Source organism: Tetrao urogallus (genome assembly GCF_951394365.1).
Source record: "Tetrao urogallus genome assembly, chromosome: 1".
NCBI classification, from domain to species: Eukaryota; Metazoa; Chordata; class Aves; order Galliformes; family Phasianidae; genus Tetrao; species Tetrao urogallus.
In genome coordinates, this window is record NC_136813.1 from 183,115,719 (window position 1) to 183,127,909 (window position 12,191).

Consider the following 12,191-nt stretch of genomic DNA (forward strand, 5'->3'; position numbering starts at 1 on the left):
GCTCCTGAAAGGAATGACATTCCACTTCTGTATTGCATTACAAGGCTCCAAGCTACATAGCAGAGCAAAAGCTTTATTTCTACATTCCTGGCAGACTTCACAGGACCACTTACCTTTTCCCTGTGGGATAGAACCTGGAGCAGGAGTTTCCATCCCAGGCACAGTAAGGGTCCCGGGCAAGGCAGCAGTCAGCACAGGCGGTCCCATAGATGTGGCAGCGGTGCAGGGGGACCTGTGTGATCCCTTCCTCTGAGCTCACGTACAGCTGTTGCTGTAGAAGGAAATGGAAAGATTTATTTTAAATGTGGAGGAGCTTCACCCGGGACTTGACTCAAGACCAAGAGAGAAGCCACTAATATACGTAAAACTAAGAAAAACAGACATCTCTCAAGTGAACAGGACTGTAATATTTCCACCTTCCTGTTAGAAAACACTTAGAACTACTTAGAATGTTTTTTTTTTTTTCCCACACTGAGTGTCACACTTCCATGCTGAAGCAGGCAGACTGACTTAATATTGCTCAGATTTGAGAACTTGGTTCTGATTCACTGAGGACTGTTGGCTCATGCCTTTGAACTATGTATTTTCTCTGCATATAGTCACATTAGTAAATATTATGCAGAGTTCCTACTTGAATTCTCCAGTGCATAGATTTCCAATATATAAATCCTAGAGATTATGCTGGGGCGTAGATCCAGCATACAGCCTTAGTTACCTGGAACATTAAGCCAGTAGAAATTTTATAATAAATGATAACTTGTATTATTTATTTTTATTATTTAATACAAAATCTAGACACTTCCCTGTTCTTTTGGTCACAAATCTAATAAATTACGCTGAACTTAATTCAGTGACGAGTGAGGAGTATTTACCTCTTCACATTAATTACAGAAAATATTTACTATGATGCAGTACAATTGATCTGTTAACATTTTAAGTCAATTTGTTTCTCTATTAATAACATTAAGCAAGCATTCTTTTTCTCCTTACCTTTTTAGATGAAATCTTCATTGTTGTTATAGGAGAGTTACTCTGAAAGACAAGATTTCAAACCACATTTACAAAGACTCTCATTAATGCACTTGCAAAATCAATATTTAAAGTTCAATAAGATCTGAGTCATATCTAACAGAACTTTAACTTTCCACATATTGGAAAAGCATCACCCCCTACTACTCACTATTTTCACAACTAATCAAATTTCACAAATACAATGAATGTCTCAGTAAATGCTGAGCTCAACGGCATTATTATTCATTACATGCATTGATTTTCGTACAGTACTAATTAACCTGCATTTGTGTTAGTTCAGCAATACAGCAGCTATGTGTTTTGAAGCCATTATTTTCACTTTGCAATAAAATGTCTTCTTCAGAATTGATTATATGGAAAAATCATGCAACAGCTCATGCATATTTACTACATGACTCTGTTAAGAATATGTCATACTTCTCCTGCACATTATCTACAGTGCATACAGTTTGGCCAACATCCAACACACTTTCAGATTATCTATGATAAGAATATTAAAAATGGCATGTGTGTTACTGAATGTTTTGTTCCCAGAGACAGTACAGTATACTACTGTGTGTCATCACCGGAGTCTGTTATTGTCTGTGTCCAAACTGAATCTTAGAAAGCTGGAAAAGGAATTATCACATTCACTGCCTTAAGCAAGTGAAGCAATTCATTATTCTCATCCAAACAAATTATTAGAATGATAGTAATAAAAATGTTTTGCATTTTTTGAAGATTCAGCAATTGCTCAGTCACAAAGGAAAGCCCCACCGGTGGGCCAGGATTAACTGCAGTGGACTACGGGCAAAGTGGGAAGGCCAGCAGTAGAAAATCTGGCTGCGAATCATGAGAATTGGCAAAGGTATGAAGGAGTGTAGAGCTGCACTGCATTATTTTATGACTGAACTGTCTGAAGATCCAAGTTTCAATACAACACTGGATTTGATGCCACATGTTGCTCAGAGATATGATTTAGCAGAGGGTTGTTAGTTAGGGTAGTATGGTTAGGTCGTGGATGGACTCGATTATCTTTAAGGTCTTTTCCAACCTGAGTGATTCTATGATTCTATGATCTTATTTATATTCTGGAATCTTTGCTTTGCTTACTCTCTATATTTACTAGCACAAAGCTACTGATCTCATTCCCACCTCTTGGAGAGACTCATGAAAGCATTGCCTCATTGTCCGCACAGACTGCAACTGCTGCAGTTATGGTACTGTAATTTTGAATGTTCAGGATAAAAAGGTCTGTGCAGAGATACCCAGAAATGAAGCTTAGAATCAAGATTGCTCTCATCCCACCTGTCTGCTCTGCAAATGGAGTAAGTAATAGCTGGGCAAATGGCACTCTAAGTAGTGTTACTTACATATATCTTTTTCAAAGGGAGGTTTTCAACAAAAGCCTAGGAGAGCTAATTATGCTTTTTTGAAGGTTGACACAGAAAGTATTCCTTTCCTTAGCGAAATAGCTATTGTTGCATGTCTAGATAAAAAGCTTACATTTTTGTTATTGTATACTTGCAGTGAAATAGAAGAAAAATAAAAGAAAAGCCCACGACAAAGCCCTTAGCTAAGTTTGTAGATGAATAACACCATTTGCCCTGAGGCTACTTATATTAAAGAACATCCCATTCAAAAATGTGAAGGGGAATCTTTAACATGAGAATGAATGCTTTCTTTAGGTTATTACAAGCTGCCACATGCCAGAGTGACTGACAGAGGCTATTCCTTTATTTTTTTCCCATAGATGCTTGTGTTTCTTTTTGGTTCATGTTGTGTTAATCTTGTTGGGTTTTTGACTCCAGAAGCTTTGAAGATCTGCAGCTGAGCAAAATCACTATTTTGCTTCAATTCTGCAGCCCAGAATTAGAAAGATTATCAGATAGTTAAAGAAGTATCTTATATTTCATCTGTAAATAAGACTAGTCTCAATATGTCATGCCAATGACAAAAGCGACATTCCAGAAGCCACTACAACATAACCTCATAAGAATGTTATTAAAATCCTACTATGTAGTATGACAACATAAAAAATAAGCAACTTATATACAGGCTAAACAGGGATTTAAGCCTTCCTACAGTCCTCATTCAGACATTTTATTTTGCTCTTTGGGTGGGTATCAAGCTGACAGTAGGCACATTCACTTGATCTTTTATCAAGTCACAGTTGCCCTTGCCAAAGTCTTTAGAACAAAGTGTTTGTGTGAACATACACATTGGATGAGTAAATGTAGGAGCAAGCCAAACCTGAAAAACCTCCAGCTCTTCTAAAATGAGTTCTCCACTTGCAGAGAAGTTGGTGGGTAAGACAACAACTTTTTGTACAGTTCCTTGATCTAGAAAAGATGAGGAAAAAATCAAATCATGTGAGATAGAGAGATAAAAAAAGATGAAACATTACCAACTATGAGAAGAAACATCAAAGCCAGCAATGTGACACAGAGAAAGGTATGAAAAAATATTAATTTGGGGTGAGAAAGCACTATGAGACGACTCCCTCACAAGTCACAGACTGTGGATAACTTCTACATGACTGTAAATAGTATTATTCTTATACATGAACTTCAAAAAGTCATGGTAAGACTGGAGTAAGTATCATCATCATTACCATTCTACCTGAAAAAATCAATCAAAATCAGTAATGATCTTACAGTGAAAACAGAGCACAAAGTGAAGGAGAGCTACTGTATAGTTAAAGTGTATTCATACCCAGTAAAAATATGAAATGACAACTGATGACAGGAAAAGTAAATATTCCAAAGAATAACTTAATCTACTTCTAAAAATAATCAGCTGATTTTTTTCCAGAAAATCAAGCAATACTTAAGCCCTTTATATATTAGTAGGAGTTATTTTTTTGGTCCATGTAGAAAAAGGAAAAAAAGGCAAGGAGAAGACACTGTAATGACTCAATTATAGTTGCTGTGTCAAAATACAGTTTCAAGCCCCTCAGGTTGAAGAAATGAGTAAGAAGCAAAAATGATGTGCCAGTGGTGGTGTTTTTGTGGGTAGATACCATGAGTAGGAAAATTAGCGATTTAGTGAATTAATGTGGAAAGAGCATACAAAATGGAGGAGTCATTCTGTGGAGGTTCATGAAGGCTGAGACATGCTCTGAAGTATTTTGGATGTGGAAGAAAAGAAAGACTGTGGGGAATCAGAAGGGTGGGCATAGGGACATTTTCTGGGAAGAAATAATCTGAAAGGCCTGAAAATTTGTCGGAGTACAATATATTTATTTGTTCAGTATTGATTCTGAGGAATGGGAACACATGGTACAGATTCTGTTTGGCCTTCAAAAGTTTTATGAGCAGTATAGACTTTTGTGGTTAGTAAAACATGAGTACAGCACAATATAGGTAAGTATCTACGTGTATTTTTATGAATTTGCGATTGAGGAAAGGAAATCTCAGTTTCCTGTTTGGCAATTCACGATGTAGACTATGTAAACTGAAAAACTGCAATTTTCCCTTTGCTTTTAAGGGCAGTGACTAAATTCCATAGCTGGAACTGTAGGGCAAGTTGTTTGCAATAAATAATTTACATCTTCTTATTTCCCTGGAGGAATCTAGCAAATAACCAAGCATTTTATTTTAAAAATTAAGGTTTATGGCCAGAATATTGGCACGTAATGACTTGACCTCACATGTAGAACACTGCAATGAGTTGCCATTTAAAGTAGAAAAAAGAAAAGAGAAATTGAAAGTGGACAACACTTAAAAATCTGTAGCTATCAACTGTGCGTGCTCAGAGCACATTATAGATGGATTTTTCATGAAAATCTTCTATGAAGAACATTTATTCTCATTATACAGTGGCACGATAAACCAGTGCCTTCCAAAGAAATATTACTGAAACTAAATCTTGATAGCACAGCTGTGGTCCAGACTGAGTGCCAGTATTAGCAAAGCTATGGGAACCTGAGAGAGATTTACAAACTGCCAAGACACACCAAAGCTTTAAACTTCTGCAGATGCATCCCTCGCTACAGCTAAGGAGAAGCACGTGTGTGTATATTTGGGTATATACAAAATGGGTAAAACGGGTACATTTCTGCTAAAGGGAACAATTTATTAACAAATATACACAGCTTAAGTCTAGTCTACCTCTGTCTTTTTGCATCCCTTTACCAATGTCAAATATTAAATTATACAATCTAGAACACTGTATCAGACGTGCAGGAAGGAGTTGCAGCCTTTTGTGATTTTTTTCAGCTGCTTGCAAAGTGCCAGCTACCTGTGACCCTGACTTACAGGATATGAAGCACGTTGACAGTAACCCTACCTACAAAGGAATGTGAAGCTGAGCTTCCAAAGAACTGAAGAACCAGTTTACTTCAGTGATCCATTAGTGCATGTCACACATTTAAAATTCCTAAATTGTCTTTGGTCCTCAAACATTTCTCGAAACTGAAATCAGAACCTGAGGGGAGATTTTATCCAGGGCATTGAGAAAAAATACTGATAATGACTGACGCCAAGCCCTTGTGTCCTAGTAACCTTTTCTATTTAAAAACTGGGTTCCTATCTACCTTTTTGTCACAACCAAGCAAAATACACAGAGTTAAGGACTGTTTGCCTTTGACTCATTGCAGCATTAGGGACAGATCCTTGCAGAAAGATATGCTCCATTGTTTTAAAACAATTAGTAAAGTTAATGCAACATTTAGAATAAATTTTCCTCTTAGGGAAAGTAGGCAGTAGAAAGCTACTCATTAAATAAAACCACTTAGAGAACGGAATTCCAGCAGCCTGTATATATAAATATAGATACTTCCAATAATGCTTATAGGTTGTAACTCTCCACTCCTTCTGAAAATAGTCCTTCTACTGTTGCTTTGCCTGTTCCTTAATAAGTGAAAAACAAATATTTGTGCTCAGAAAACACTTCTTATTCCTTCCTCAGTAGTACTGAAGTCCCCATTGTAAGCACAGTAGCTGCCATCAGTCATTTCTATGTGTTCATGTCAGAATGCTCATGGCACATCTGAGTTTTTTTGAAAATTATATTTGCTTATTTTCTTTAACAGCAAGGCAGCAAACCGAATTCCTGGGTCAGAAGGAAAGTTGGAAAGGATGCAGTACTGTGCACTGCAGGAAATGTATGCAAAATAACAGTGTCTGAGCTGTTTTCCAGTGTATTTCATAACAGGTAATCTTTTGTGTTGTGATCCAGCTACAAGATCATTGAGTTAGTCACATTTTTTCATGTCACAGCATGAAATTTAAGCTAATTCTGTGAATATTCATAAAAGCGAATAAGATTATTTCTTCCTCTGTTTATTTACTAATTCCAGAAATCCCATTGAAAGCAGTTCTATATTGTTATGATTTCACATAGTTGTGAAAAAAGCTACTGTGTCTCCAGAACGTAAACCCACTTCTAGAATGTCCCAGGTGAAATGACAGATTTATGCTCACTGCTGCCCTGACTTTTCACCAGGAACTGCTTGTAACCTCACTTCATCACCAGGCTGGGAGTGGAGGGCAGATGGATGTCTGGAGGAATCTCCCTCGAGCTGACAGCAAGATGACAGGACGACTCATAATGACTGTTTTTCTGTTTCAAACCTGCTTGAGCAATTGCAATCTCCAAGCTCCATGTGGAAGACAATGTCAGTGAGAACACATCCCCTTCTGAGAGGACTGATAAGCAGGGAATGACAAGAGAGGAAGGCATTGATATCCTGTAGGCTAAAAGACGGAGTAGAGATTATGCAGAGTGAGAAATACACTGAGGAGGAAGACAGCACCCAAGAAAGGAAGAAGGAAAGATAAATAAATAATTATAACATCAAGAACGATAGTAAAGCTAAAAGAACAAAAACTCTCTTGAAATGCAAAGCATAATTTGAGGCTTGTAATAATCAACTGCGCTTCATTAATACTAGTGCTTCATAACAATCCCAATTCCTGATCTGACTGAACATGGGCAATAGAAAAGGCAAAGCTTAGTGATCAGTGATGAAAAATATGCAGGTATTTGGATGGAATCTGCATTCCAGAAGCTGAGTCTATAGGTCTGAATTTCAGTCTCATTCTCCGAATTCCTCCTAGCTTTTCTTTCCCTAGTCCTAAGTGAACACTGCAATTGTCAGTATGGTGAGTATCAGAGAGCCAGGACCCACCCACCTCCGACCCACACTGCATGCACAAAACCAACAACAAATCAAAACCCTGACTTTTATACACCATAAAATAATGACTGCAATGGACATCAACTGCTGTTCTGTCAAGAGCTTCACAGAGAGGCCTCCTGTGTTAGCCCTGGTAAATCAGACGTCACGGCAAACCCTTTGTAAACTTTTCTCTTTGTTGAACTTGTCAGCCCACTGGCAGATTCATTACTTTTGGTCTCTAAACTGAGTTGAACCAGCTGCAGATAAAATTATTGAAAAAAAGAAAGGAAAGTGTTAACAGAATGCTCAAAATCTCTCTGCTTGAGACAGTGTTCAGTCTCAGGAAAGCACCAGAGATGGTGGCAGGTTATCAGTGAGGCCTGAGAGACATTTCCACACTCAACTGTAAATCAGGGCTCTAACCACAGCCACGTATCTTCACCATCTGTTGAAAAAAAAATGTGCATTTTTTTTTTCCCATCTCACATTGTTGCTGTGAAACTTGGTGAAATCATTTCAAGCTGCATCAAAGAACAAAAAGTCAGGTACAAGCCATGCCTGGGAGCAAAATGTTCAGGTAGATTGAGCTTGGTCCACCTTCTGGAGACACCATGATCTTGATTGAACAAAAAATGAGAGGAAACCAAATGTGTAGGAAAATCTGCTTTACATATCTTCTTAAGAAGCTGTGAAAAAGCTATAGATGAGCTGGGCACTAAGAGGTGTTGAATGACTCACCCCTGCGTGAGCAAGGGGAGGACAGAAGCCCTCTCTGCAGTGATTGTGTCACTGTTGTGCAACACTACCTCCCCAAGCTCACAGACAGGACGCTGTAGCATTACAGCTGTGGGAGGCACCCGTGCTCTTCTGACTAGATGATTTCTGTTAGAATCTGTAGCTTATTACATGATTTTGGCTATTGTGTATGTTACTGGAGGCTACTGTTGTCAGCAAAGTTAAGTTTTCCAAAAAGACGGTCACCATGTAACACCCTGGAAACAAGTATTCTCACAATTAATTCATATCTTTAAGACTATATTACAACCTTATGCTTGGAAAGTACTTACTGTTCCAGACTGCAAACAAGTGTTGCATCAGAAAAGTTATTAAAAACATTGATCAGCCTCATGCCACGTCAGATGCATTTGGCCCATATTAATCAACTGAATAAGCCAGACTGAAACCTGAAGTGCCTTTTCATGGCAATCACTTAGACCTCTTCACACAAAAATATATCCTATATTGATGGCAAGGAGCTGGAAAAAAATTGTATTGGTGCCCATGTCTGCTTAATATATCCAAGTTTGACCCAGACATTTAAATACTTTTGTAACACCATGAGCAATAAAAAAACCCACATGCACAATCTTTTGGTTTTGCAATCTGTGTGGACTGAGACTGAAAGCTTTCATACTGCAAGCAGTAGGTGGCATGCTTAAAAAATAAATATTAATCTCAGGAAAATGTTCTCATGCTGTTTTACTGCTGTTCTTAAAACTTAAATGCAAAACAATCTACCAAGGGATAAACTAGGAAAACATTGTACTCTTGAATTCTTTACATAAAATTGGACTGGCTAAAGTGAAATTCTAGTGTGAATCAAAAACTACAAGACTGAATTGTGGGCTACCATACAAATGGGATAAATGAAGCACAATAACTGAATGTTATTACTCATTCCATAGGAAAAAAGCATTATCATCACTGCTCCTGTCAAATATGCAAATAAGTGATTACATTATTTCAAAGTAAATTATCCCATTGGTTTCTGGGAAGACAAGGTACACAGTACTCTTCTCTTGTAGCACTGCTGTTTAGCTTAAAGACTTGATTCTTACTCTAAGTTGGCTCAAAGGGGGATGAAGAGACCATTTTGGGTGGACTGGAAAGATTCGTTAAGTGGTCAGAGAGTCTTCACGTTGGATAGTACACAAAAACATGCAATCCTTATTATTTGAAAAGCGGGTTGAATGTTGCAAGAATAATATCTGTTTGTAGGATTTATTTTCTTAGCTATGTAAGTGACAGAAAAGGGAGAGAAAAGCAACATACTGACTCTCAGCAAGGACTAGCCCCTGTAAACTCAACATTTTTGTCTGAGGGTGCAAAGAAAACACTACATTAAGTTCACATTAATGTGAAAAAGTGACACAGCTGCCTACACCCTTCCAGACCACAGCTACATCATGAAAACCACTGGGGTTCTTTGAGCTTTCTACTTCTGTTATTCCTCACTTGCATCCAGGAACTGATTTATTACTGAAGCTATAGAGGAGGAAGAGAGGAAAAGCTAAACATTTTGTGTGCTCTGCATCTGGCAAGACATAAAACACTCCAGTTTCAAGCATGAGACAGGTCACTGACAGTGACAGACACGGCTGGCAACATCTCAGTTCAGCAGCAGTAACTCATCATCTGAGCTGAGTGTAATTGTCACCAGGTGCCAAGTCCCATTGTCTCTGGCTGTGGGGCACCAGGCTCCCAAAGAAATTATCACATGAAATTCTCCTACACAGTATGTTTTTTCCATTTGCTGGGATGAACTGACACCAAAGAAAATCCCCTCTGCATTCCTTTTGACAGTTAATATCTCTATCGTATTCTCTTGAGTCTCACAGAAAGCAGCGAATAAAGAAAACAAGTTTATCCTCTCAGCAGCTGAAACTTGATCACTTTTATTTGAAAGGGCTGAGAAACACGTAACTTCTACTGTGTCGGTTTCTTCTGAGGAAGATCGTGGAAGGTATTAGTGTCTCAGGAAGTCACTGTGCTCTACTCAGGGATAATAACGCCCGCCCTCAACATAACTGGAAGGCAGACAGTGATCTTTGTCTCTGGTGTACTGCAGAAGGTAAAAAGCAATGCACATAAAGTATCGAGGGCTGCAGTGTGTGTATTTTGTCCAAAGCAGACCCTGTGCTGGTACTTGGAAGAGGACAAACAAAACATAAGTACAAGCTGAGGTATGTTAATGCTTTAAATGAATCACAGGCACTATTAAGATTGGTTTGTAGTTCACTGAAGTATAAAATGAAATAGCTTGTATTTATATCATGCAGAATCACTGCAATGTTACATGTCTTTATTGTGTACTTTCATGCACATTCATTATTTTCTATGCATTTTCAATATTAACTAACACTTCTACATGAAGAATCCTGCATTGTTTAGAAAAGCCTATGTCTCATGTTCTCTACTTAACTTTAGTAGGATTTTACTCCAATTGACATTAGATGCTTATAGAACCAATTTTAAACCAATGATACCACTATATATAAAAAAAAGCCTAAAATATGCATTTGAAATATCTGTTCTAGTCTGCCAAGCTATTTCTATGGCAAAACATTCTGCTTTGGCAAAGAATAAAGTTAACAGACAACAGAGTTCTTGAGGAGTTGTATAAGAATAGTTGAGATGGTGTCTACTAATGCTTCTGATATTTCCACAGTAGTGTACGAAAACTGTTTTTCTTTACCTCTGAAGGAAAGAAGAATTATGACTCTAAAGTGTCTGAAAGTTGAGAACTGCAATTGCGTTAATTAAACAGAAAAGAAAATGTGGCTGTATGTTAGAGAGGGAGAAAAACAACAAGGAAGACCTGACCTAATTAGCATAAGTTGACCTTGCAAGTGGGATCAAAGGATGCTTTAAAAATTATTTAGCAACTGCCTACCAAGAAAACTAGAATTCCCAGATTAAAAATGAATTTTTTACTGTAATTTATTAATTAGAGGTTTTTCTATCCTAACAGTGTCTTATAATACACCAAGCCCTCACAGTACAGAAAATGGTAACCTGGTAGAGGTGTGATACAAGATGAGACAAGTATTTCTGTTTTTTTATTTCCTGTCCTTGAACCTTGAACCCTGTGGGCTGTAAGTGACCTTTAGAAGTTATCCAGTGCAATACTCCTCTTGAAGCAGGTCCAATTACAACAAGGTTTTCAGGGCCATTTGCTGTTGGGCTATGAATCCTGTGAATCTCTGAAGATGAATTCACAACCTCTTTAGACCTCCATTCCAAAATCTGACCCCTCTAGTGGTGAATAATTTTCCTTTCTATCTAATTTCAATGTCTCGTATTCCAGCTTGTGTCCATTGCCTCTCATCCTGACAATGAAGATCTTGCGTAGAATCTTTTCCCATTAAATAAATAAAATAGATGTAGACAGCAATGAGATCTCCACTTTGCTTTCTCTAAAGAAACCCAATTCTCTCATCCTGTTCTCATACATCATATGCTACAGTCCATCAAGTAATCTCAATCGATTATGTGTCAATGTTTTCCCTGTACTGCGGAGCCCATGACTGAGTACTGTACTCTTTGAGTATCTTGTTGGCTAGATATGCTTCTGCTAATACAGTGCAGTATGCATTTAGCTTCTTTTGGCACAAGGGTACCCTGACAACTTTGATAGCTGGGGAGGTTTTTCCAGGAAGACTGAAGAGACTTCCTTATGATTCCATCCCTATAGAAGCTTGACATTCTTGAAAATGCTTTTACCACCAGCTTCCTATCTATTATATCAGGCTGGTTATTCCCAGTCCCATGAGAGTTTCCTGGCAGACTTTTTTTTTTTTTTTTTTTTTTTTTTTACAAGCAGAAAATAACCAGAACCCCAATAATAGATGAACCATAAAAGCAATACAAGCCATCTCTGTAATCATTTTCTGATGTTTAGAGATATATTTCTTCTCCTTGAGTTCGTTTCCTTTGTTCTACTTGAAAACATCTGTAATAAAAAACATTAGCCTTTGTGTATATCAGCACATAATGCCCTGTTAAGCCAGCGGGAGTTTCCCATGTGAATGAATACTATAGTCTAGCCAGAGCTCCACTCTGCTTGTCTGCTTTAATCAAGAGAGTGAGATTCATATCTGAGTATTTTTGAAAAATCAAATTTGATCAGTACGAGAATCACTCATGTGTTCCCAGCAGACTTCAGAAGCATAACTCAAATTTGATGTAGCTAAAACCAAAATGTAGGTCATATTAGAAATTATTTTAGAATGCTTAGATAAAATTCTCTGTATCCACTGCTAGTAAGAATCCAATC

At 37.7% G+C, this 12,191-nt stretch overlaps 1 protein-coding gene across 1 annotated transcript in view; it reads right to left on the minus strand.

Annotated features, from left to right (window-relative positions):
* Positions 1-12,191, minus strand: part of SEMA3C (semaphorin 3C) — a gene marked incomplete at both ends in the record, with an annotated part of 115,540 nt that overhangs the window by 8,206 nt on the left and 95,143 nt on the right. Inside the window, 3 exons of the mRNA XM_079536309.1 lie at positions 114-271; positions 991-1,032; positions 3,265-3,353. Coding sequence (XP_079392435.1) covers positions 114-271; positions 991-1,032; positions 3,265-3,353 — 289 coding nt within the window. The remainder of the gene's footprint in view (positions 1-113; positions 272-990; positions 1,033-3,264; positions 3,354-12,191) is intronic.